The sequence below is a fragment of the Tribolium madens genome, unplaced genomic scaffold, assembly GCF_015345945.1.
Source record: "Tribolium madens isolate multiple individuals breed KSU strain unplaced genomic scaffold, Tmad_KSU_1.1 Scaffold_20;HRSCAF=117;Tcas5.2_LG4, whole genome shotgun sequence".
NCBI lineage: Eukaryota > Metazoa > Arthropoda > Insecta > Coleoptera > Tenebrionidae > Tribolium > Tribolium madens.
Window position 1 is genome coordinate 10,700,255 of NW_025400985.1, and position 27,921 is coordinate 10,728,175.

The 27,921-nt window shown below is 34.0% G+C and overlaps 2 protein-coding genes and 1 non-coding gene across 5 annotated transcripts; 1 reads left to right on the plus strand and 2 right to left on the minus strand.

The window, feature by feature from the left end:
* Positions 1-35: 35 nt before the first annotated feature.
* LOC123004962 (coiled-coil domain-containing protein 85C-like) lies at positions 36-7,061 on the minus strand. 2 transcript variants are annotated; one of them, XM_044398521.1, is made up of 6 exons: positions 6,941-7,061; positions 6,801-6,893; positions 2,184-2,386; positions 696-1,335; positions 336-649; positions 36-283 (listed from the first exon to the last, which is right to left on the minus strand). In XM_044398521.1, the coding sequence occupies exons 1-6, from the start codon at positions 6,975-6,977 to the stop codon at positions 242-244; spliced, it is 1,329 nt and encodes a 442-aa protein (XP_044254456.1). In that variant the 5' UTR covers positions 6,978-7,061; the 3' UTR covers positions 36-241. The 2 variants fall into 2 exon arrangements, with proteins under 2 accessions (XP_044254456.1, XP_044254455.1); XM_044398520.1 differs by lacking the exons at positions 36-283; positions 336-649; positions 696-1,335; positions 2,184-2,386 and having other exon boundaries at positions 5,433-6,893.
* Positions 4,692-4,764, minus strand: Trnar-ucu. Its single transcript has one exon. It is a non-coding gene; the product is annotated as a tRNA-Arg (tRNA).
* A 2,557-nt stretch (positions 7,062-9,618) lies between the features above and the next one.
* Positions 9,619-27,744, plus strand: LOC123005914 (neural cell adhesion molecule 2-like). Of its 2 annotated transcripts, none has more exons than XM_044399975.1 (7): positions 9,619-9,812; positions 10,875-10,928; positions 14,400-14,672; positions 17,715-17,840; positions 18,364-18,504; positions 26,345-26,818; positions 26,866-27,744. In XM_044399975.1, the coding sequence occupies exons 2-7, from the start codon at positions 10,883-10,885 to the stop codon at positions 27,060-27,062; spliced, it is 1,257 nt and encodes a 418-aa protein (XP_044255910.1). In that variant the 5' UTR covers positions 9,619-9,812; positions 10,875-10,882; the 3' UTR covers positions 27,063-27,744. The 2 variants fall into 2 exon arrangements, with proteins under 2 accessions (XP_044255910.1, XP_044255911.1); XM_044399976.1 differs by lacking the exon at positions 9,619-9,812 and adding an exon at positions 10,639-10,687.
* The last annotated feature ends 177 nt before the right edge of the window (positions 27,745-27,921 follow it).

The window sequence follows — 27,921 nt, forward strand, 5'->3', positions numbered from 1 at the left end:
AAACAATCTAATTAGCACTATTATGAAACTGCGCATCATAGAAAGATTTTTTTTATTTAAAGAGATTCTCAAAAATAACAATTTTCAAACCACATACATTACATCAGGATTCACACATACAATTCGTGATATAAAATAAATAATTGTATAAAAATAATACTCTGTAATAAGCAGGATCTGATATAGACGTCACGCAATGGCAAGACGTTTCTTGTACTTAAATATTACGGCAAGCATAGGCTCATCTTCGGGAGGGTCCTTCTTCTAATTTTCGCCAAACAACCTGAAATATTTTTCTTACATTTCAAACATATGAGGTTCAAAAAGTTACTCACATTACACATTTCTCTGACGAGAGCTTTTTCCCCATCGTCCATGTCTTGAGACGTGCTATCTGACATATTTTCCGTCCTTTCGGGCATCCGTCCTTCCCTCTCTAATTGTTCTCGTACTTCGAGAACCTGGAGGGCTCTAACGACGGCCTCCGGTCGGCCCGAGAGGACCCCAACGCCCGCGTCTGGCGGAATTGCGATACTCGAATCGCCTGTTGTGGTCGCAATTTGATTGATTTTATGAGTCAGGGCTCGTTTATCTTCTTCTAGTTGTTTAACCCTCTGTTCGAGACTCCTAACGTATTGCATAATTTGATCTAGAAGAGGATTATTACTAAAAATTACAACAGGATTTATCCCCACCGTTGAAAGTGCTCCTTTGTCTCGCGAGATTCTCGTGGAGGATCCTCTCTCGACTGGCCGACCTCCTCGGTGGGTTGCCCCCCGTGGAAAACTGCTGGGGCAGCGCCGGTTCATCCGCATTAGTACTCGAACTCGACCCGTCTCCATCATCCCGGAGATTCCCCGTGGGGGCGCTTCCGCACGCTGGACACATGGAATTCCCGCCTCTCTCCTCGTCCAAATAAAGACACAATTCCTTCAGCTCCAAGTTATCCTTGATCAACTCTTGCTGCTTATTGTCCAACTCGCGCAATTTGCTCTGATAAGCGGAGACTTCCTGACGCATCACGCTGGCGGTGTAACGGCCGAACCGTTGCCACTCGCGGGCCAATTTGCGTCCTTTCTGGCGGTCATCGTCGAGGAAACAGCACAAATCTCTCAACTCCTGGTTATCGTCGGCGAGGCGCTGGTTGGCCTCTTTTAGGGCTCGCAGCTCGCCGAGGATGCTCTGCATGTGCCGATTGGGGTCGGCTAGGCGAGGGTCGTCGGGTTTACGCACGAATTTCAACATCTCGGGGCGGAGAAACTCGTCGTCGTAGCGAACTGGCCGGTGCTGAACCTGGGGCACGCCAGGCTCGTCCAAGGGCCGCGGCTGGTGCACCTACAATCCCTTCATTACTTATCCAAAAAAAAAAAACAGTTTAAAGTGCTTTACTTTCCAATGCATTTAAAGGTAGCTTTTATGGTGTTAAAAGTTCAATTTTTGAACTTTTTCACAAGAGTTAAAAAACATATATTTTAAAATAGTTGATACATGCTTCGGGCACTATCTAGTCCCACTTTCAATCTATATGTATTGTTAATAACAAATAAGTATAGATTTTAAAAGATTACAAAAACATTTTGAAAATGATTTAAAAAAGTAAAAGTGATCGAGGAAGTGAAGCTTCCTGGACCACGATGTTAAAACAAAATTTTGTTCCCTTGAACCACAGAAACTTGCACTTTGTATCAACGATGGAATCCTTTTAATGTTTTTCTTTTCATCTAATTTTATTATTGGCCCCTGGAAGTTGTCTGTTTGCGCTGTTTTCATATCTTAAAATGCAAATTTTAATTTCGCAATTTCGTCATCTAGCCCATGTAATTTTTTGAACTTTTTAACAGTTTTTCAAGACATTAATTTTTGAAAAATCGCTTTTAAAATAATAAGAAAAAATGGGAAATGTTTTCCGGAACAGAGGATTTTGATTCTGTAGAATAGTGCAATTAGAAAGCAAAAATAAAATCATTAGAATACCGAAAACCTGAAACCTGTCGAATAACTAATTAATTATATTAATTAAAAAGTGAAAATATTTCCGCTTATACAAATATTTGAGAATTTTTAACTACTTTGGTAGTGGTGTTCGTTTTATTTTCATGTTTAGTTCTACTGTGCTGTAGAGAAGTCAACTTTTTGAAAGTTATTTGATTTAGGATATTTCCGAACCAATTTCTGGGACAAACCTGCACTTGTGTGGTGCGTTCTGGGTAGTAGGGGTAGTTTTTCCCCGGCTGGGGCAGCCTCACGTTTTCGGGTAGTTTAGGTGCGGGGTAAAGTTTGGCATCTTTCGGATGATGTTTGAGGATGCCTTGGGCACCAGTGGGCGGTAACGGCGGCGGCTGATATCTCGGGGGTGCAGAAGTGGCAGAATCCGCTGCTGGTTTCACTACAAAAGGCTGTTTCTTATTGGACATGTTTAATAACATGCCACTGTAATCTCTTAACACGAACTGGACATATTCTGTGTGGCTTTTAAACTGGATGTAGGTCACAGAAGTGGCTCACTCGCGTCACATATTGAAGGAATTGGAGATATTTCAAGTTGTTTTTTTCGAGGTCATGCACGGGGAGTGACTCTTTTTTGTACTTGGACACTTTTGGGCACTGTTTAGATGAAATTAACGCGATTTTAGAGGTAATGCGTAGTGCAAGCGTGAGTAAGTCAATATGGCCGATGTTACTTTACATGAGGCAAACACTCTAGTGGCAGGCCGAAGTGAAGCGAGCCTCGAACCGGACGTTCACACTGCCAGGTAAATGGATACGGATTAGATTTTGATCTCTGGTGGGTATACGGAGAATGAGTGCACAGAAGTTTTGTTTGTAAACGTGGCAAAATTAAAGGTTTTTTTTATGTAAAATATATAGAAATTAAAAGACCTCAAGTAGAATAGGTTCTTTCGACACCAATCGAAGAAATGAGCTAATTTAGCAAATTATGTAGCTCTACATATTACAATTTTTTTTCTCGAAAAAATCCTGGATTTGTATAATCATAAATCAACACCTGAAGTTGCATCTCTGGTCCGCGGTCCATTTTTTTGTTTCTCAAATGAAACAAAATACATAATAAAAAAAAAACAAACAGATAACTATGAAAAAATCTAGTAATAACATCAACGATGAGAATAATAATATTCTTTGAGTATTTTGGTTTTGGGATGGACTAAAAATCTAAAATGCGACCATTGAAGATTTTTAGAGTCTTTTGGTACTCTTGTTACGTTAGTATATAAATTCACTTGAAAAAAGAATTCTAATCCAAACACGTTAGTAAGTATTTTGTTTATTTTTGCTAACGACAAACTCGTTGGTAAGTACCATGAAAGTACTCAAAGCCGCCGCCAAAGTATTTTGGCGTTCTGGAACGGTAAGTAATTTGTTAGCTATTTTATTAAAAAAATTAACAGAAATTAATCGCGCAAAGCATCACGAACGTTATAAAACCAATCTCAGAAAATAATTGAAGTCGCCGTTTCGCTTCTCCTCCAAACAATTGTCTTCGATCGGTAAAATGTGCTTACCGTTCTTGATGCTTAATATACTATTTTCTTGTTTTTAAGTTAGCAATTTTATGTTTCACCAGTCAACAATTTAAGTTATTGCAAGACCAAGTAGGTACACGAATTTTGATCTAATATGTTAGGAAATCTTGCCGCTATTGTGTTTTCCCAGTCTGAAAAAATTTCTGCTAAATTTTTTGTTATTAATGAATAAAAATTTATAATATTTTACGTTTGTAAGACAAAAATGCCGCTGCTGCCTACAGATGAAAAATTCTTATTCAAAAAGCAGCAGGTACCAGGTATTATTTATTATTGTTTAAATACAAAGTTCTCGTATTTTAATTGATTTAAGTTCTAAAAGTACAGTAACTCGACAGATATTTGTTTTCTCTTCCAATTTTAACTGTTTTCAGTTTTCTATGATATAATTTATTTTAGGTTTCTAACTTTCAAAATAAATTTGTAAGTATTTTTTTTTATAAATTATCGTACCTACCTATTTTATATTTTATTTGGTCTTTTTTGTTCTTTATCATTCTCTATTCATTATTATCAAATTTATGTTTTTTTTATGTAGGTAGTGTATGAGAAATAGGTGCTAAATTACATTTTCCACGGACGCATTTTCTTTGATAATAATAGTACCTACATATTTGTATTTAATTGAATTGGTTTAGATAATAGTATAGTTGTCAAGTAAGGATGTATAACGTGTTATAGGTTTTCAATATTTAGTAAAATTATCTTTTTTAGGTGGTAGCATACAGCTCGATAGTAAGTTTTAATAATAGTAACGGTACAGTTAGCAAATAATTATTACAAGATAATTAAAAAACTAATAACTAATACATTGAAATTATACTTTATAACAATTGCTTTATTATTTAATTGACATTCTGCTTTTCGTCTTATCAAAGACCAACATGATAAAGAAAAATTTTAAATCTAGGGCACACGTTAATGCATATTTTGAACCATAAATAAGTTATATCAAGCGAGGAAGTGATTTTGTAAAGAATTCGTTTCGAAATTCCCTCATGAAAGTACTTAAATACACAAAAACATCGAAAGAATTGTTTGTAGTAAACACGGAAACAATTAAAACAATTTTTATTTCAGTTTGTTAATTTAATTAAAAAAATAAATTCTTATTCGGCATAATAAAAAAAAAGCTGCATTGCAGCCCATCCCTGGCGGGGATCGAACCCACGACCTTTGGATTAGAAGTCCAACGCGCTATCCTCTGCGCCACAGGGACGTTGCGTAAAGATTTACGAATGCGAATTAAATGTAACGATCAAAACCGACCAACATTACAAAATTTTCATTATGAAAATTGCAATTGAATTGAAAGTTTTTCAGTTACATTCAACTAAGCTAACAAATGTGCACTTGAGATACGGAAAAATCGACCAGACAGTCTCTTATTCGGAAATTAAAAAAAAAATTAAACCCGTGTGGTTTCTTGTGCCCCTGGCATGTTTACGTCTTGACGTAATGGAGGTGTAAAGTTGAATCTAGGCAATAAAACACCTGAGATTAGTCACTTGGCCATGGCTAGAATTCGCCGTTTCATTGGTCCTTTGAGATTCACCTGAGCTTGAGGGCTGCTTTGCAATTAAGATCCCAGCGACGATAAATCACTCGTCGTACCGTGTCGTGTGAAGACTTTTTCCTTGAAATTATTACGTTACATATCGAAGTGAAATGTCTCGAATTCTCGCGTCAGATAATTGGTTTCGTTCCCATTATTCTTGTTGTTTCAGAAATCCACTTAATTACCTTCTTTCTTCAGTATCTTTCCGCCCTATCGCCAGACGTTTAATTTCCTCCTACTATATTTTACTAAACCAAAATATGCCACCGCTTATATACCAATATTGCAAATTCTTTCGCGACCGGGTTATTGGAATGAAACACGTTGTAAAAAATGTAATAATAAAATCACTTTATTCCAAGCATTTAATACAAATAAAGTAAAACTCAATCATCAGCAAAAACTAAGAAATTATTCTACATCTGAAAATATCCAGTCTTCATTGACATCAATCCAAGGCTTGACAGTCCTTTTTTCTTTGATAATTGTTTCTTCCTTCCCATTCCACTCGTCATCAGAAGGCGTAATTTCCGGATTTCGGTTTCGATCAACACTGACAGATTCTTCATAATCCCACCGCTCATTTAATACATCTTCATCATAAAAATCATGATTTTGACAAACGCTTCCATCAGATGAAATATAATCAGGTTCAATGATAGACTCTTTTGGTAAAGCCTTCGGACCCTCAGTTCTCTCATCATCAAGCATTTGTCGAAAAGAATTTAGTTTTCTCCCATATGTTTCGTACGACTTATGAAGAGACATATCGACATAGTTTTGTTCCAAATCGATGAATTCAATTTGCTCGATTGAATTTGGAAACGTTTCAAGTTGATTATGATACAAATCTAAAACTTGTAAATCATTTGCAAAATCAGCCACTGATGAAATAATGTTAAACGGTGCTTTGACGACTGTTAAGTTTGGTAAAGACGACAGTTCTTGTGGAATTCCGCAAATGGAATTATGGGACACATCTAAAATCTTCAAATTTGTTAAATATTGAAACTCTCGTGGAATCCAACTCAAATCGCAATAAGTTAAATAAAGTTCCCTTAGAGAAACAATCCAAAAGAGTCCTTCCGGTATTATAGATACAAGTAAATGATCCAATTTTAAAACTTTCAGTTCTTTCCATTTCACTTTATCGAAAAATTTGTTTATATCTTTAAATTCATTGTCGTTGTTCGCTAATTTCTTATCAACGACGTTACCTACATCAAGATATTCCAAAGTTTTTATACGCTTGAAGAAGTCAAAATCTACATCAAGCAATTGCGAATTGTTCATTTGAAGTTTTTTAATCGATAATTTGTGAGGAAGGTTAACACTTCTTAGAAAATTAGCACTGTAATCAATTTCAATTAATTTAGGGCAATGACAAGTCATTATCCAGTGTGGAAAATTATAAATTTTGTTATAAGACAGTTTTAGACTAACAATATTGTGACTACAAGCCGGTTCTATATCAAACGTTTCGATAAGATTATGCGAGAGATCTAACACCTCCAACATTTCCAGTCCTGAATACAAGCAACTAGGAACTTCTTTCAATTTATTATGGTTCAAAATCAATTGTTTTAAATTTAATTTTTGTACATCGCGAGGAAGATTGCTAATATCACAATTTTGTAGATGCAGAGACGTAATTTTACTCAGTTCAAAGTTGCCGGTAAAAAAATCATGCAACTTACAAAGCTGCACTGGCTCCTCGTTATCCTCCTTGATGAAATTTTGCAGTTTGAGGTTATTTTCAGAGGCGGAGACGATAGATACAAATATATCCTCTAGGACTTCAATTTCAGGCATATGAATAACGATTTTTACAACTTACTTGTCGTTAATTTCGTTTCCTCGGGAATGTGTTTCATTTTATTATAAAAATTAGGTTAGGAAAAGAATAACAAGCGTAACACCTGTTGACCTGTCATTATTGTTTTCGCCCCCTCTACCGGTTACGTTGAATACCAACGACGAGTTTGAACGATCGTACCCGAGTTTCAAATTTAACCCGCTTTGTTTAATTAAAATGAAAATATAGGAAATCGATGAATGGTCACAATTTTGTTTATAATTGCAGTGAATCAGTTCTTTACAAAGAGCAATCAATAAAGTTGGCAACTGTGCCATCGTGCGTGACTCGCTTCTTGGAGCGTTGATGATCCTGTTTTGCATTCCGAGTGTAGAGAACGTCGGATTTTTTGCATAAATATGAGATTCTTTTTAGTGGATACCGCTTCCACACGATATTATAAAACAAACTTTTAGATATATGTCGTAAACCCATTTATTACGGAATCTATAAAAATCTATAAAAATAACTATTTTCTGAAAGTGATGTTAATAGAAAACTCAATTTTATGTCGTATAGGAAAAATAAATAAATCATTTGTGCGACGCTTGTAGGCACTAATAAAGTAGAAGCGTTTTATGTCGTTAAATTAGAAATGTATGAATTTCTTTGAAAAGTTAGTTGTACCTATCGAAGTTTTTTAATTTGTAACGCAGTATGTATAACGACGTTATTTCTCTCGGGATCCATTATCCGACGAGTAAACCAATCAGCGGGAATTTATTACGTCGAACTTTTAGCAAAATTATTCAAAATATGCATGTAAAATCCCCTTTTTCTTCGAAGTTGAAATACTTTGTTGAATTTCTCGTCGAATGAAAATTAAGAATGGTTGGAATAAAAATGTTGCGGTATTATAGTTAATCGCATAGGGTGTGGCCGTTCTAATTAATATCGGCTTAAACAACCCCCAAATGGCTTTATTTTATAAGAACGGCTAATGGATGTTAAACATTACTTATGATTAAAGAACTTGTTGGAACCAAACGATCGCATCTTTTACCGCCAGTTGAATTAACAAACTAACAAATCACTTTATCCTTTAATTAAATACTGCAGCAATTATTTCCACGTTTTTAATAGAGCAGTGCTAGAAAAAAATCGAACGTTCAGACGAAAAATGCGAACTACGTGATATTCAACTGACACTGAACAAAGTTATAATATCGCTCTCTTAAACTATTTTATTACAAAGCACGCGCTTACTCTTATGCTACTCTGAATTTTCCAGCGAGGTCAAACTCATTACTCGTCTTTTTTCCCACGCAGATCAGATTCGAAAAGGGTTTTAAAAATTCAAATCGCACAAAAAATAGAACGCGATTGATCAGTGACACGACAAAGCTGGACATTTGTTTTTCTAACAAAAAATGAACAAAAAAAACAACTTGTTGCTACAAAATTTAGAGTCGTAATTAGAACTTGCTACGTTCCTACATGTCTATTATAAGCAATTAAAACTAATAATTTGTGTTACAGTTCACGCGAGTGTAAATTAGAGGTGGCAGCTGTTGCTCGGTTCGTATTATTATCCCAGTCAAAATTTGCCAAAATTTGTAAAATCGCCTTTGCTTGAATACCTGCCAACGTAGATATTGATGTTTGTCTTGTATGTGAATTGTGCTAGTTGGCCAAAGTGGCGCCGCATTGGCGTCGCCGCCACCGCCGGCGCCAGAGGAGACGCCACGACGTCCGATTATCCCTCTTTCATCACACATCCACCTAAATCGCACTCGTATTGACATACGTCCGATATTTCGCAAATCACGTATCGTCTTGATTGCCATTTTAATAACTTGCTCATATGAACCAAAAAAGAACTCGATTCGATGAACGACATTTCAATAACTTGCATCCGTGCTGAACAAAAACAGACGGTGTATTGTCAAACGTATTCGACTGAAGAGCCGAAATATTAAATAAATTTTAAGAGTTTCAGAACAGCTGCACACATTTCACATAAGGAAATGTAACCAAAATGTTGTTTTTTTAATAAATACAAGTTTCTTCCTAATTTAGCTATAAATCAAAGAGCATGAAGGACATAAATCACGCGAAAAATTTATATTGCATTTTTAATTCCAGTGAGGATCGATACGATTCCTGTAAATGCGTATTTACCAAACAATAGTTGAATATTTTCACAGATGGCTTTTTCAAACTTCTTAAACGCCTATTTGACTTCCAAATCAGTTTAAATCGGTTTGGAGACAGCTAAAATATTACTCCTCAATTTAATAAAGCTTGTATTATGCAAATTATTCATATTCTCAGTTTCTTACTTTACGAAAGACAAAAAATTTAAACATCAAAATATAGGGGCTATTGGTGAGAAAGTCCAAATCTCTACTTCTGTATTAATTAGCGCTCGCCTTAATTGCATCACGAGCCGTTGAGTTTTGATAGGAAAATTGCACATTAAGTGTGGAACAACGGGCGGTCCCTCGGACAATTGTAGCGAATGCAAATGGACCCTAATTAACGAAATTACATATTCTTTAGAATTGAAATTTTCGCGCAAAAGTGATCGCAAGCTTTGTGTTAAAGGTCATGAGCAGGACAACATAATAAAATGAATCGTTTTGATGGTTTTCAATTAACGCCCAACAGCAGAACGTGGAGGGAACATAAGCCATGTGCAATCGATGTAAAATAGTCGGAGTTTCTAGTCTTCCTTGTACGGTCCATGTGGCGCCAGTACAATTTTGCGCGCGCGACGATCATCTCGTCCCAGCAACCCTTAATTCGAAGCCCCATATTGCACCTCGTTATAGAAAATCGTGGTTGAAGAAGACGTGGCTAAGTACGTGAAATTTTAACAGTCATTGATGGATTTAACGCTCTTCATGTGACGGTAGGTGTAATCTTGTTTGCTTATAAATGGATTAAAGAAATTCTACTTTGAACAAACTTGTCGAAAGTGAGGACAAGTAAATAAACAATTCAATTGACGATGTTTAGATTCTCACGAAATTGTAAACAAGCTATGTTAATTTTTTTGGAAAAGAATCACAATATAAATTTATTATTTCCGCCGAGACATCGCTCGCATTATATCCTTTTTGGCGAAAAAGTCAAGTAAATTTGCTAGAGCTTTCGACCTCCGGATTCCTTTTTACCGCAGTTCTGTTAGATTTTCCGATGTCAGATGTCAATAATCGAATAGCTATTAGATTGATGCTGAAACGATGAATGGATTTTATTTACTTCTTTGAGATTTTTCCAGAACAATCAATCATTGCCGTCGCACTTTAATTAATATAGTTTTAAACTAGCTCGATATGTCCTAATGTTTGCTCAAAGGGCGGGAGTTTAGTAAGAAAAATTGAGTGCTCCATGTTTGTTCTTGCATTACCGGTGTGGAATTAGATGGGCTAGTGTGTACATACTGGTGTAATTTTGGTCGGACCAGGGTAGATAGTGGTCTATTTCAGGTCACTAAACTTTACCCTTTGCCTTAATGAAACATAAAACGAAATGACTTAGTTAATGTTCTTAACTTTAATGACTCCAGTTGTGGAAAAATGCAATAGTCCAATCCAAGTTTTTAAAGAATAATAGATTTGTATTCGAGATGCACCTGTTTCAGCATCCTCCATTTCAACTTGGTTGAATTAAGAAAACATACGGAATTATCATAATATTTCTGATAAAAGTTGGCCAAAGTTTGCACAGATACATGCGAGTTCAGGGTTTTGTGAGGACACTAGCGAGATAATGTTCGCAATTGTAAGTTTTTCTTAGTTATTTTTGTGAATAAATTTTATTTCAAACTATTGTGAGGTGTCGAGGGATGATTGAGCGGAACCATGAACACTTCATATCATTTTCACCTGACAGATCAAAAGCCTTTGGTCAGCGTCAATCGATATTGCTAGAAATTTGCGAAAAGTGATTTTTTTCTGTGTTGTTGCAGATCTAAACATGGCTGTGTGTTTAGTCGTGTTGCTCCTGCTGGCGTTGGCGTTAGGTGAGTATCGAAAAACCCCCAAAACTAAAAATGAAAATTGTGAAATGTTGCCTTAATGAGTCTCTGACAATTTCGATGCAAATCAGCGGCAAAAAGCAAGCTTAATTTGAATTTATGTGTCAAAACTTTTGCGAGGAAACTTCTCTTTGTCGTTCTAATACAATAGCCAACGATTCTTATTTAAAACTTGTTTGTCAGTTGTTTTTTGTGCGGCAGTTTTCACAATTTGCATTCATGTATTATTCACTTTTTCAATGGTGTCTTGCGTTGAGTCCAGGACCGTTTAATTTTCCCTTAAACGGGAATAAAAAATGTTTATCTGCAAATGTAGTCGTTACAAACAAACGATGCTGGCTTATTCCCCGTTTTAATTAAAGTGTTCGAGTCGTTTCATCATAACATTTTCTCGATATTTAGATTCGCGTTTAAGGATTGCGATTCCGAAGCAGATGCTCTAACAATTGTTCAATAACGCAAAATTAATCTTTTTAAATACTCTACATACATTCTTTGACTAAGCTGTTGACTTTATGGACGAATATCGCACGCTTCGATAACCATATTTTTAATATCGGGTTATTTGTTTCAGATCTGCTGGAATATAAATCAAGACATGCTAAAACAATTTATTTTTGTATTATTATTTGTTGAATTTGTTGACGCCTCCAACTAACGCCATCAATCAAAGCGTTTTATAAACGAAGCGAAATCACGTAGTGGAACTTGTATAAAGAATGGTGACAACTTGGACACGTCACTATCTCTTTTTAAATTTACTACGATTAAAGAGTTTAAGCCGGCGAAAAAATTAAACTCGTCTCGTACGAAAAATATTTTTCATTTTATATGTCCCAGTGAAACAACATGATATTTTGACAGTTTATATTATTACGAACGTAATGGTTGAGAATGGCTATGACAAGAATTCACTCATTTTACTGCTACAGTTTCATGTTTTATTTATGACGCGAAACGTACACCGGTAAAAGCCCTACCTGTACCCAATGTGTGTGCAGGTTAAAGTTACAAAAATTATAAATTTACTTGTTAAACAGGCAATATTACACAGACCTTCTTACTACAACTCCTTCTTTCATCGTTAATTCACTTAATTTCATTATATCAAACCTCGCCCACGGCGTTAGTCGATATTATCACAAATTGTTGCTCTGTTTCGGGTCGGCATGAGTGTGTGTCTATATTGCCACTAAAACCGCAATTGCCGTCCTATTGTTTAGTGTGACGCTGTGGAAAATTATTTTCCCGGCGCATCCACCACAATTAAAATTATAAAAAAACTCGACTTGAACATAATCTTGCATCAAAGGGGTAATTATCGTGTCGGTTCGCGATTTCTCCTAAAAGTTGTGTCGTTGTACCTACATTTGAGTTCACTTTTGGGAATATGCCCTGTTCGAAGATACGAACAAAGTTATGAGAACACGATGATGGTGAGACGGCGAAACTTTAACATTAGCCTGAATAGAAACATCACCGTCGGGCTAATCTTCTCTCATATTAATGCATTTGCTTATTTCACAGCCTCAAGTTGTTTTCCACTTTTTTCAAGAGCAACCATAACAGGATCGAATATCCTAAAACTTGCATTACAGGGTTTTATAAAAATAAAATCGTATTGTCCCCTCTGGCGCGTTTCCGGCGAGAGTTTCCGGTCCCGAGCCGGTGCGTGTGCAGGAAACGAGCTGAATAATTCGCACCAGTGTTCGCCCATCAACAATTACACTCTTGAACCCTACAAGTGGTTTGCACGGCTAAATATTATTGCATGTTTGGCAGTTAACCCCGCAAACAACCAGCGGCAAACTATAAATTCTCATTTTTTGTTCATAGTTTTGTAAACATCGCTCCATTATTTAATAAAAATAAATCACGCGATGAAAAAATGACGCCAGGACGAGGAATCGAATCGATAACGACTACAATTAATGTTTGATGTCGGATAAATTATTGTTTTGACGGAAATTATCGGTCTTCCCGACCAAACATGCACACTTTTATGACAAATTGGTCACGACGAATCGCTTTTGTGACTGTTTTGTCGTAAATTATTGCCACGAATAACTTTTTCGGTTTGCGGCAATGAAAATCTCTTTGACTAATCGCACCAGAATTAAATATTTTAGAAAAATTTTGGGGGGAGGTCAGTTGAAATATTTTCGGTCACGAATTATCTCGGTGAATTGGTTTCGTCGCGGATGAACTATCTCCAAGATAAATTATTTTTGTATCCGAACTGCTTTTAATCACTTTGCCTCGATCGACGAAAGCGCTATTAATTCTCTAGATTTTTTCAAGACTCCACAAGTAACGATTTTTTTAAAGAAACTTTCTTTAGTATAAAACATAAAAAGTAGGTCTTGTTGAGAAAGATGTTTATACATCCCCATTTTCATGTTTATTTCATGCTATAGTGTTCCCTAGTGTTCCCTAAAATGTATAAACGAAAAAACATGATAAGATTAATAATTCAAGATAAGTACGCATGCATGCAGCACCAAGCTGTTAAAAATTGGAATCGTCTTTCCCGAAAATTATGCAAAGGTCGCAATGTCCCGCAATTAATTTATAATTTATTGGGGGTTGGAGCTCGAATTTAATAAGGGACTGATGCAAACGAGCACCAATTTCTTCATCCATTAAATAAAGTGATGGAATACGTGGACGTGGGGAGTTTTTTAAATTGACGCACTTTGAGAACGTCATGTTTTATGCAGACCGAACGGTCCGGACAAATCCGGAATCCTCGGATGAATCACGTTTTCAAGAATTAACGATGATCGAGTTAAGTTTGGAAACGACATAATTACCAAATTGATATATTGTATACCAAACTTTAATTTTTGATGCGACTTGCAGGAACCATGTGCAAAATTCATTTCGGTCAATTTATTCGCCAGAAGTAGTTGCGCAAATGTAGCCAAAGAATGGTCTTAATTTGTCTTAGAACTCAGTTTAAAATTCAATTAGGATAACAACACTATGTTTTTTCCTTAACGAACTTTTAGAATTTATAATTTATCTCCCTGTTTGGGTGTTTTCTCGGCATTTAGTCGTCTTAATCAATAAGCGAACACCAAAGAGCTTTTCATTGCGTTTACTTTTCTTTTAGAAAATTATTCGTTTTATAAAAGTTTTAGTTTAAATAGGTAATGAGGGAAAAATTCTCCGACTTCAATTAACTCCACGATAAAAGCAGCAGCGCTCTTTGCTTTATGATGAAAGGTTTTCGTTTGGTAAACAAAAGATTCATAAAATCAGATCAAGTTATTTCCAAATAGGAAACGCTGAAATATTAAATTTCTTTTGATTTATTGATTCTTGTATTTTCTGAAATTACATTATCCTGTGTAGATTGTGGTAATATTTACTTTGAAAATAAATGATTTCATTTTGATTTTAGTCAAGCGATATTTCAGCGATGACATTTTGTGTAATTGTTGAATTTTTTAGATGTCGGAGGAATATATATATCTCAGAAGTCGGCGACGAAGGTAGTAAACAACGAAACGTTTATAGTTTTTTGTCGTGACGACGTCGGGGGCCTTCCGATAAAATGGAGAAACCAAAGAGGCGAGATTTTGGGTCCGAAGACGCGTCCAGCTGTCCACAATACGTCTTACGGTACTTCGATCATGTTCACTAATCCCTTGAGAGTCGAAGATTCCGGCAATTACACGTGTTCGACCGACACAGAAAGCCGAGTGTTTCAGTTTTTGGTGGATGGTGAGTATAGACGTGGACTTTGCAAATTGAATTTTCTAGTTGCGGTAGATATGTAGGTGTGGAGGAGTTTGGCGATTGTGTTGGGTATTTCCGGGGGTGGTAAGCGAGTTTTCCAACTAGTATAATGAGTTGTTTATTTCGGTTTCCGCTCTTCAAAGGCGCACCGCAGCTTATGAGAAATTAGTCAGGCGAGCGAACTATGAGAAACTTCGCAGGCCACATTTAATGTCGAACATATACACCAAACACTATCGCATATATCACATTCTCGGCGAATTTTACAAAACGTTTACGTTCATGCCATGCCGATAGTTGATTTTCTTCGAATACCTGGCTGTTGTTTACCAAGACGCCGGAAACGCGGTTTCCCTTATTGTCTCGACGTTATCGCCGCTCATGACAATTCGCAAATGGAATTTAAATTATTTGCCACTGAACGATTCATATTTTCAAAGATTTTAATAAAGCTCATAAAAATGTCGACATATTACTAAACATTCTTAAGATGCTTGGGGAGCAGAAAAATTTTATGAGGAAAATTTATTCAAAAGTCTAATAAAAACTCGCTAGGTTCGCTCTTTACCCCTAATTCATGACGTGATATCCTCGTTCTCTTATAGGGACACTTTTGTAATCCTAACTGCTACTATATCAACCGAGCGGTTTCATTAAACTACACTTAAAACAAATTAAAATTATTTTTTTTGAAAAATTTGAGCTAATTTCACAAAATAATGCTGTATGAAGCTAAAAAAAATGATGTTGTTTACTTTCTTGTAAAATTATGTGCAACTATGTGCTATGGCAGCAATAAGTAAGAGGCAAATGTTGTTTAGGTGTAATAATAGTTATTTGAAAAATAATAAGAGAAGAAAACAACTTTTTTCCTTAGAAGACTATTTATTTCACGACCCAAAGGCGAGTGAAATAAAACACTCAAGAAAAGAAAAAAGTTCTTTCTAACGTTTCACATATAGGGTTATTCATAAATATGAAGTAATATTTGAACCTCTAAAATAACCTATAAAGTGATGTTAATTTAAATAAAAACTCGTGTTCCAAGGGTTGTAAAATTTTTATCAGTAGATATAGAACACGAGTTTTTATTTAAATTAACATTATTTTGTAGGTTATTTTTGAGGTTCAAAATTGCTTCATATTTATGAATAATCCTGTATAATTTTCACATACCAGGTGAATAAAAAGTATGAAACCAAACGTTGTTTTCCTTAAACTATTTATTTTTTGGAAAAACTAATTGATGATTTATCAAGAATAAATTTTTTTGAAATTCTCTTTTGTTTTTGAATTCTACAAATTTATTTATTTTTATAAATGGCAATCCACTATAAAATCATTTTTNATCCACTATAAAATCATTTTTTATGAAGGTTATGATCTAAGTATTACAACTACCTACTTTATATTATTATTTAATTTTTTCAATTTTTTTTTACATAAATTGCAATTTTGACAAAAAAATCGAATAACTAAAAACAAAACAAAGTAAAATTTCGTTTTCAAAATATGATCACATTTTTATATTTCTTTGATTCACATTAATTATTATTTTCTGGAGGCAAAAGATTTAAAAAAACCGCTCGGTTCTATATTTTATATTCACCCTGTATAAACACTTCTCCATATTCATATCATATTTGTTATATTGACAGTGTTACAAAGTTTGCTTTTTTGAAAATAAATTACTCACTTAAGATCAAATTACCTACACCTACACCTATCCCATAGTTTGAAAGAGGTAATGTTACTGTTTTTACTTTATTTTTAGTGTTAACAACACAACTTAAAATGCTTGATAAGAATTTGTAAATAAATTTAATAATAATAATCTTTTTAATAATAATAAAGACGACAATAATGTATAGAAAGAAATAATAAATTTTCGTCCATTACCGTTTATGCGAATGCTTTTTCCGTGCTTTTGCTTTTATATTAATTTGAATGTCAATTTACATTTTGCTCCAATATATCCACAACTTGTTTGCATGCGTGTAATGGTTGCTATTCCGCTTTCTGTTGTATACACAGAGGCTTCAGCAAGTTAATCCGTTTCACATCTGCCCTGATCCCTCGTGGTTTTACGAATATAGGTACCCGATGGCAATGTTAAGGAGATCATTACGGTGTCAAAGAAATTAAAGCAAATAGTTTTTTGTCAAAAATTTATTTATAAAAAGTTTTAGATGTGTGTATGAAAGCTTGTCTCTATTTCGAGGTGCTTTTATCATCTTCTACGTTATTGATTGACAACTAAGCGAGAATACAAACTTTTCGTCATATGCTGAAATGTTTTTCAAGTTATTTTAATCTTGTTTTTACTGAAAATTTTATTGGTATTAAAATTACAACGATCGTTAAATATTCTTTGAATTAAAAGCAGTAATGAATTTTTTAGAATACCAAAATTTATGAAATCGTTTCGCGTAAATTATGAAATCTTTGAATTATTTCAGATTTAATATTATATTCTGCAAACTCATCTTTGTTCCATTTATAATGATAAAGCAATGTTATCAATCAAAAATTCAAAGGAAAAACAAAAAGTAAGAAAATTAAGCATTTTCCTCCTCATAATGCTTCTTGACTTGTTTGAATAGTAATTTATTCTGCAAGTTTTACAATTTTTATGATTTGTAGTCATATAGGAGTATTTTTCTTGTAATCAATAATAGATTAGCGCGAGGAGAAAACTGCGAATGTGCTATTAGAGCAATCGTTTGAATTATTTATAATAATTTATGATAACCACGCGTTTACACAATTTCCCCATTAAAAACAGATATTTGGAAAAGCTCGCATTAATCATCGGCAGCAGTGCGCCGTATGAAACAAATTTCGAAGCCATTTACGAGGCACGTACCGACCCAAACATCACATTTGCTGCCACCAAAACGAATAAATTGTATAGTAGCAAACACTACGGACGGAAACTAAATTAACATGCCCCCATTAGGACCGAATTTAATCCCCTGTTATAAATCCCTCCAAGTCGAATTGTTCAATGTCTGACCGTCATTCCAGCACCCCTCAAATTCACCGATACTTCGACGAACCAAACAGCAGTCGAAGGCTCCGAATTCAACCTAAAATGCGAAGTCAAAGGCGGATCCACCTCCTGGTCAATGGACGAAGGTTCAGCAATTACAGGCGAGTGAATTAAATAACGAAATGTAGCATTATATAACACCTTGCGAGTTTTTTTTTTTCAAAGCACGGGAATGTTTGAACGCTTTCCTGGGAAAGTTTTCAAATTAATTTCCATTAATTTAATTATTTTGTTAAATACTCGCTTTGATGTGTAAACAAACCTGACTGAAATGTTGTTAAATTTCACATCAATTGATATTAGAAATGTTATAGTTCAAAGTTCACTCAATCGGTGATAATTTTCAGGAAATGTTTGTTTTAATTCTGTCACGTGAAAGAGAGAATGAAACAAAGTGGAAAAAAGACCGCCCATCTTGAAACGATTCACTGTAACATTGAAGCAATTTGAGAGGGAATTTTCTTTCATAAAAGGAGTGAAATGCTTCGAGATATTCGAACATTAAAAGTCACGCTCCATTAAAGATATTCTCCAGACGTTGCATTGTCTTTAAAAATTTGTTGTTTGTAATTCAATAGATCGAAATTTTGAAGAATCTTGTTTTTGTTTATTTTTTTTTAACAGATAATGCAAAATACGCCGTCCTCGGCGATGGCCTCCTGATAAGAAACGTCACCCGATCTGATAGCAAAACCTACATCTGTAAAGGAGTTCAACCAAGTACGGGAACAGTTCTGGACCGCCCCATACATCTACACGTGTTGCGTAAGTAACTGTTTGCATTGCCTCAAACACAAACACACTGTGCTAATTTCCTCCAAAAATCCAGTTTGCGACAAATTTCTTCGAAAGCTCTACTGAAATATGCATGAAATCGACACACACACACAAAGATAGACGTTAGTAGCGACCCTCTAAACCCGTTTTATTACCATTTCGGACCCAGGACTAGAGTTATAAACCACTCTGTAATTTATCTGACGAAAGAAAGGAAAAAGTTTCAGAATGTAAGCAAGCACACTGCAATTTTCATACTTTTGATAAATCTCGATCCGCTATTAAATTGAGTTGAAGGAGATTTTCACGGCGCCGATTTCGTACAGAATAAAACTCGATTTGATCCGATTACGGAAGGGTAGACTGCCATATGTTTTACAAAAAACTCTTTATTTTCTTCTGACACAAAAATTAAATAAGGAACACCCAGAGGTGATTGCAAATTCATTAATTTGCATAGCTGCATTGCTGAACTTTACACTAAAGTAAGTAAACCTTGGTTCAGCTAACAGTTTCCTTTGAATTTACAAAAGTGTGCTCTATGAAGGTTACTAATAAAAACTTAATTTTTAAATTCCATATGAGTGTTTTTTACAAATTTTTACTTTTATTATACTCCGATCATCGATCCGTAATTTATCAATCTACTTTGATATAGCTAAATCGCACTTATTTTTCAATTCTCTAGTTGAATTTATGTGACACTGAATAGTCTGTTGAATACAACTCGTAGTTAAAGATTGTAGAATATCTTTATGAATGGTCATTGGTTTATGAACACCATGAGTGCGTAGCACGAATGGTGTTAGCAAGCGTAATGATAATTTTTGACTACTCGTTGTTTTATAACTGGTTTGTCAAGTTTTTTTTTTAATTCGGCATTATTGCTGAATAATATTGCTGGTTAATACTGAGAAAATTATTTATTTATTGATTCATTTCTATAGTGTGTTTGTTTTTCGATCTCCACCATAAGTTATTATAAGAGATACGACGTCGGTTAAATTAGGGCAAAGTTGGGTATTTTTGTGTTGAATAAAGTTTAATGTGTCATTTTTAGTTTTTGCATTATTGAAAAAAAAAACGAAAATTTGTAATCTAAATCTGTTATTGTATTTTCCAAGGCTCTCTTGATATCAGAGTTACAACACTCAACTTTGGATTTTCTTATGGACGCCATATTTGATTTATGTATTTTTGAAAAGTTTTTTTGTTCCTCAGTACAACGATATAATCAAATTTTACATGGATCAAAATTAAGAAAAAACGTTTTTGCTAAGAGTGCTTTGGAAAACAACCGTACCAATTTTAATTAACAAATTAAATTTTGACAGTTCAATTGAATTTGGATCTGGAAGTCACATTTCCAGAGCCTTAAGGCTCTCCATTAGTGTCTAAAATTTATACGGGAAAATATGCAAATTTCACCCATGTGTAAAATCTGTATTTTTTAATTCTACAAAAAGATCCACGTCTCTATCTGTAAATAATAGCATAACGTACCCCGCTATGAGGTATTTTTTTCAAAATATTACTTAGATTCTCTAAAAAATTACCATTATTGTAAAACTTTGCCCAGGTTTTTATTTGTAACGGTGCAACATATTAAAACAAGTTTTTTATTGACATGTAGATAATTAAAATATGCACCTCGCTACGTTCAATTTTTTTTGTAATACGAGCTAAATTACAAAAAAAACTTTAAAAAATGGATGCAACCCCCATTACCCTTGGACCGAAAATCTCAAGCTTCCATGATTTACAGCCGTTATTACCCCCCATCGAGCGCTTAACCCCTAATAATGATTTTACACAAGCGGTACCTGCAGGAAACTTTCCTTTTTGTTGCATTTCAAACTGATGATATCTGGTTTTAGCTACATTTTTTTTTAAGTCTAGTAGCATTGTGGCCAATTTATAGAACATTTAACTGCATTCAAATTTTAATTCGCGAATTATTCGACGTTTAAGAACGCAAAATGAATGACAACAGAATTCGAAGCAGATACACAGTGTGTATCTTGTAAAAGATAAATAAATTTCGCTCTAAATTAGCACTGCTTATTAGTTAAAAACTAATTTCTAACATAATTTTAGTTTTAAAAAATCAGGTAAGTATACGTTGGAAATTTGAAAAAAAATTTTTTTTTCTCTAAAGTGCTTTTTTTATGTAGCAAATCATTGAGTTCTTCTAAGAAAATTCTTGTACAATATAAAACTATCTCGCTCTAATTTTGCATTTTTTGAGATTTAGCACTGCTTATTAGTTAAAAACTAACTCCTAACATAATTTTGGGTTCTTCTAAGAAAACTATCATAATACAAGAATTCGTTAGAAATTTGATTGAGTTAATCCTGAAATTTTGAAGAACTAAAACTTTCTCTTTTTGGCAGAAATTACTAAACGGGTTACTGCTTCTTCTGGTGTTGCTTCAATAATTGGTGCAAAAACCAAAAAAATTTGTACGTTGGTATTAAAAATAAGTATTGTCAATATTGCAAAAGTTATTCTGACAAAAATATTGACATACCACCACATGCATGTTTTAAAAATTGGGAAGGCACATCGACAGCGATGGAGGCACAAATTATTTTAGATAGTTTTATGTGTTCAGTAGAAATGCATGGTTTAATATATCGGGTGTCCCAGGCAGGCTTGGATATAAGAAATTACCATGGAAAAATAGTTTTTATTTATTTCACTACAAGCTCCATTAATCAGATATTAATTTCTGTTACTCCTGCAGCCGAAAAAAAATAAAAAGTAATTTCCCATGTTAATTTCCTGTATCCAAACCTGCCTGGGACAGCCGGTATAAACGAATTATAGGAGATGGTGATAGTAGTGTTTATAATAAAATAAAAAATATCAAGCCATATGGCCCGGATTATTATATTGAAAAAATCGAGTGTAGAAACCATATCTTGCGAAATAATTGTAATAAATTAAAAGAATTGGGCAAATGCGCTAAACTCATTTCAAAAATTAGAATTTTATTACGGCATGTATTAAAATTTCGAACGGCTGTAGTAAGTGCGGTCAAATATACAAGGTGATTCTTTTAGGGCCTACATTAGAAACGTTTTAACTTCTAATGCAGATAGGAATTTGAAATTTTGTACACAACTCAAATCAACCAGTCTGAGTTCAACTAAATTATTTTTAAAATGGCTGAACTTCCGGAACTACGAGAAATTGGCGCCAACTTTGACATTTTAAATGGTAGCCACATATTTTTATTGCGCTTTTGAATTCTCCTTTTGAAACTAAGTGAAATGTACCTAGTTGTTAGTACTTATCTGTCATAGTTTTTGACATATGTCAATTTTTTGGTTAAAATTTTTAGTTGCAGAAGTTCATTCAAAACATCACAGCTCTTGAACCCTTTGCGATAAGTGAATATTTTTTTTTGCATTCGATAACCAAATGTTTGAAAAAGTTTTCTAGAATTTTCAAAATTGTCAACTGTCAAGGCTAGTATGATTTTTGAAAATGATCATTAAGAAACAGCTATAACTCAATTTTTTCAAATAAAATGACTCTATTTTCTTAACGGCAATCAAAAGTACATTAAATTGTAGAAGGACTTTTATCAACATGTCCTACACCTATCTCTTACAGTTTTTGAAATAATCACGAAAAACATGTTATTGTTTTTATTTTTATAGTTAATCACGTAGGCTTTGGTAAAATACAATAAAAATATACCATCATTAATACAGATGTTCGATATGTTTACCATTTTCAAACAGTCCAAAACTCGATGGTGAACTGCTTCCATTATTTCATTTGGTTGAAGATTATTAAATGCCGTCTCAATCCTGGCCTCAATTCTTCGTAATTCCGGATGGATGTTGTGTATACTAAATCTTTAATACGTATTGATCATTTTCCAAAGCTTACGTGATTGACTATAAAAATAAAAAAGAAAAACACGTTTTTCGTGATTATTTCAGAAACTGTAAGAGATGGGTATAGGACATGTTGATAAAAGTCCTTCTACAAATCGATGTACTTTCGATTGCCGTTATAGATAGATATGCTAAGTTATAGCTGTTTGTTAAATATTATTTTCAGAAAATCATATAAGCTTTGCAATTTGACAGTTGACAATTTTGAAAATTTTAGGAAACTCTTCGAACCTTCGATTATCGAATGCAAGAAAAATTATTCACTTATCGCAAACGGTTCAAGAGCTGTGATGTTTTTAATGAAACTCTGCAAATAAAAATTTTGAGCAAAAAATTGACATATGTCAAAAACTATGACAGATAAGTACTAACACCTAAGTGCATTTTACTCAGTTTGGAGAAAAAATTCAAAAATGCAATAAAAATAAATGGTTACTATTTAAAATTTTAAAGTTGACGCAAATTTCTCATAGTTCCGGAAGTTCAGCCATTTTGAAAATAATTTAATTGAACTTAGACTAGTCGATTTGAGTTGTGTACAAAATTTTAAATTTCTATCTGCATTAGAAGTTAAAAAGTTTCTAATATAGGCCCTAAAAGAATCACCTTGTAGAAAAAATAAGTCTGATCTCTTACACATAAAAATATGTGATCTAAAAATCGTCTCGTTATTTCAACAACTTAAATTTTAGGCATTTCTAAAGTATTGTTGCAGTACTTCAAAAACCTAAAACCTAAATTTCTGTCACATTAAAAAACAGTTTAGTATATTACACACTTGTATGACTAACAATAATAATTTTTGATTACTTTCAAGATGTAGTTTTTTGTCTTTTAAATTTTTAAATTGCAGTTACTCAAAACTATAAATTTCAAGTTATCTAGTTGTTGCACTAAGGAGACGAAATATTTTGAATGTTTTTAATTAATTACTTTATTTACTGATGTATCAGAAGTAGGGTAGTGCCATTTAAAATATTCAACTTGAAGTGGCTGTGGTTTCAAGGCTTCACCGAAACGGTTTCTCGATAACTTTCAGTTCTAGAAATATCCCCGATTGCAAGTTTTAAAATTGACAGGCTGTATGTGTAAATGTGTAATTTTATTTGATAGTGTATAGTGTTTGCTAAGTCTAATAAAATATTTTGTGTGAATATAAAGCCATTTATGGTCCTTATAATTTCTTTTTTATTTGTGTTTGGTTTATAAAAGATTATTTATCTTCATTAAGTATTTAACAATGCAACTTAGCATTTTGTTATTATTATAAGTATTATTATCATATATGAAAATAAGTGAAAGAGCACATTCCGAAAATTTTACTAAGATTATTTTAAAAGGTTCGGTCTGGTGTGGTCTTAGCGACCGTCGCCACAGGAGGTCTTTTAATCCGTTGATTGACAGCTGCCAGTGCAAGCCTAAATGCCCTGCAATTTGGGTTGCATATTTCTGAAAACTGAAATTTTCCTTCACTGCATAACACCCTTAGGTTTCGAAATAGAAACAACGTGATAAACTAAAATTTATTATTCGCAAAGCAAAACAACACAAAGTTATAAAAGATACTCCATAAGAAAATCCAAACTTGACTGTTGTAACTCTGACATCAAAAGCGCCTTCTAAAATGCGATGACAGATATAGATTTCCTGTAAGAAAGTGGATTAAAAACGTCCTAGTTAAAAACGTCTAGGTCTTTCAGATTTCGCTTGAAAAAAACAAAAACAAAAAATACAAATTTCCGTCTTTTTCCAATAATTCAAAAACTAAAAATGACACATTAAATTTTCTTTCAGATTATTGTTTAGCATAAAAATGCGCAACTTTGCCCTAATTTAACCGACCTCATATCTCTTATAATAACTGAGATCCCCATGGTGAAACTCGAACACCAAACACCCTGTATTCATAAATATCAAGCGATCAAAATAATTTGTAATCGAGTCATCTCTGCATCCGAGAACGTATGTTTAACTGCCCGTGAAACGTCAAATAAAATGACAAGTCGGAAGGTAAAACGGCAAAATGGGCTGGAATTACTCGCCGACGTATAATAATACGAGTAGGAGCGCTCTTTTTTGAAGGTAAATTATAAATTTGGTTAATATAATCAACACCTTTTTGATCGTGCCATTTTACCTTTCGACTTGTCATTTTACTTGACATTCTACAGGCATACGTTTTCACATCCAAGGATGACTCGCTTACAAATTATCTTGATCGCTCGATATAAGTTTCTACGAACAGGAAATAAAATAATCTTTTACAAACTCCTTGATACCGATTTGTACTCTTAAAATTGCAATTAAATAAACTAAAAATTTTGATAAATTATTTAACAAAAGAATTGTCCTCGGATCCCTTCGATTGTCTCTGGCATTACTTACATTCTCGAGATTAAAATAGTTGTTTATTCCATTGATACTTAAATAACTATTTCACTTTATATTTTAGTGAAAAATTAAATAAAGAATTTCAAGAAATTACTAATACTTTTATATTTATTAAATATTTATTTATCAAAAACATGTGGAATTGGACATTTTTATAATTTATTGTCGGAATGTAATCTCCGAAAAGAAGAAATTGTTGTTCTCGAGAGTATCAAGGAAAAGCGAAGCGATGATGTACAGGCGAGTTGACGGGGATATTAGTATTATCAGGTTTAATTACTGGAGAAAAGAAGTTCCAGAATCTGAAATACTTGCTCCGGGGAAAAGACAAACCATTTCCCCGAAGGCCTAATCCAATTAAACAGCGCTAATATTACCCTCGTTATTTATCTCGTTTTAAAAGTGTGGTTCTAAACCCATGGAAGTTTTTTTTTAAACGAAGTGAATTTGTTTTTAATGAATCATGCAAATAGTTTAGCCGGAAGTTTGTTTTGCTGAAAATGTGGCGATGGTGTTTGTATTCAAATTTATGTATTCGATTGAATAAAGTTACAACTGTAGTTTAAAGTCATTTGAAGTTTAATGTAGTAAAAAACAATGTTGTTGTACGGAATTGGTTTGTGTTTTAGGATTTCAAGTAACAAAAATGCACGTTATTGGTCTACTTCTGTGTCGGATTTTATATTGAGAGCGTAAGCTGAATTTTAAAGTTTCTCATGCTTATTGATTTGAATTAGAAACACCTGTTACAACACTACTAATATCCTAGAAAATTTCCATGATTACTTTAAAATTCGTCCATGGCGAAGTTGAACGTTACTCGCTCGAAAAGAATTTTCCATAATGTGAGTGTTTGGCCGAAATATAAGAAAATAAATGTTGGAGGGTTGTGAAAGTTGGTTAAAGCATCGATAGTGAGAAAATTTATTGGCATAGTTGCCATCATTTAGCAGCAGCAGATAGGAAAGTCGGTTTAAGCACCTGCCAAATCGAATTTGTCTAAGGAGGCGAACTACCACACACACATCTAACACTTTATAATTCTCACTCGATAAATTTCCCTATTGAATGTATGTGAGTTCTTGGCGTTGGTACAGTGGTGACGTGAATAAATGACTGAGCACATTCATCCCGCATGTATGTAGACATTAATTAAACCTTAAACACAATCCTACACGGTGGTATAATTGCTTTATAGTAAGTCGTTGTAATTGGTGGATGCGCCGGGCTGATGAGGCAGCTGTGTGTGACATCACCGACTACCTACCGGTCCTAATTTAATCGCACTTTCCGAAGATCTAATGTACTGCATAAGTTTACCGCAGACTTTACGAGATTGTGTCCAGATTGCCGTCGACCAACTTCGGGTGCATAATAAGGCTCAAAGGAAAACCAACTTTATCACACACACGGGCCCCTAGCAATTAATTATCCGCCAGACAGGTAGATTACCTCCCGAGCAAACACAAACGGAGACATCTCAAACTTTTCGCTACAATTCAACAGCTGGAGTTTTTCTTTGCAGACAAGCCGGTCCACCCGAACCATCCGATGAGACACGTCCGCCAAGAAGTTATCTACGGCTACATCAACGGCACCACCAATCTGACTTGTGTCACGATAGCTAATCCTCCGGCTAGTTTCTCCTGGAAAAAACACAAGGACCCAAAGAAGAAACTTGGAAAAATCATTAAGGAATCGGAAGAAATTTCCATCCTACAATTGCACATTCGTGACAAATCCTTCTTTGATAATTACACTTGCATTGCTAGAAATAAATACGGGGTGTACGAGGAGTATTTCACGCTCAAACAGGGTGCCCGACCATTGCCGCCGAGCCAATTCCAGTTGGAAGAAATAAAAAGTAAGTCGCTCATATTCAAAATACACGGCCCGACGAATTCGTCTGAGATGGATTTAGGCACGAAAGGATTTAACATGAAGTATAAGAAGATTGATGACAAAGAATGGAAACAAAAGGAATTTAATATCACACAAGGTATAAAAAATGATCGATAGTGTATCAAAATTAACATTTTTTTTTAGATAATTTGTATTCTTTAAATGATTTGGAACCAAATACCGAATACGAAGTACAAGCGGCTACTAGAAACGTCGCAGGTTTAAGTGTTTATGTTTCTTCAAGCACATACACGACCTCACGAGCCGCCTCTGTCCACATGACTCGGCCTTTACTGCATATTCTAGGCGCGATAATTCTATTAGAAAAATTCTTTTGGTGACTTTGAACTAATAAAACCGGGAATATACTTCATTCTACTATACGTATGCGAGAACAGGATAACAAGTCTAAAAAGGTTCCTTTTCACAATTCCTCTTAATCTTATCATATCATTATCTCACCATATTCAGTCATGCATCGTGATCGATTAAGTTACAAAGGGAGGTCATTAGTGACCTCATTTTGTATACGAACGATTATTTTTAAAAAGTGCCATTTTGTAAATATGATTTAGTCAATTTTGATCATTTTAAGTTGACCAAACTATTCAATGTAAATAATAAATGTATGCTAATTATTGTTGACTAACGTGCCAATGTTAATGAATGTTGCATTATTGGTGTAGCTGTGTTTTTAGTCTCATGGCTTTGTTTGGAATGACTGACAATAAAGTCGATTTGTAAACAACTGTTGAAATATTTCTACCATCATATGTGAGAAGACAAAACATTTCGATAGCATTACAAATCCTATAGACGACTATTTATCAGAATTTATTCGACGGTTATATAACAAATTGTAAAAGTTTATCGCTTTTAATTGTATTTATTACAAAGATCCGTGATATAATTTTTGTTGTCTAGATAATAAGACATCGGTCCGTCTTGACAGGGCTCTAGAAATAGTTATGTTATCGCCCTGTGAAAACGGCCAACATCTATGATAAAATAAATTTGTTTTTGTATAAATGTTGTTTATTTCTCTACCTGACTCAAATACTAAAAAAAAATGATGAAATTCTCAATAAAAAAGTTTAAGCCAGCGAAAGAGGATCACGTAAGTGGGAACATTTCATATCACAAAGTACTTTACTCCGACACTTGGAAAAACCGATATAGCTAGTTGAAGAAACGATATTG

Excerpts from the sequence above, each read along its gene's own strand:
- LOC123004962 (XM_044398520.1), bottom strand. The coding sequence starts at position 6,977 with ATGAAACACATTCCCGAGGAAACGAAATTAACGACAA. Across the intron at positions 6,894-6,940 it reads GGAAACGAAATTAACGACAA|AGGATATATTTGTATCTATC; the intron begins GTAAGTTGTAAA and ends TTGAAGTCCTAG.
- LOC123005914 (XM_044399975.1), top strand. The coding sequence starts at position 10,883 with ATGGCTGTGTGTTTAGTCGTGTTGCTCCTGCTGGCGTTGGCGTTAG. Across the intron at positions 14,673-17,714 it reads GTTTCAGTTTTTGGTGGATG|CACCCCTCAAATTCACCGAT; the intron begins GTGAGTATAGAC and ends CCGTCATTCCAG. Across the intron at positions 17,841-18,363 it reads CGAAGGTTCAGCAATTACAG|ATAATGCAAAATACGCCGTC; the intron begins GCGAGTGAATTA and ends TTTTTTTAACAG.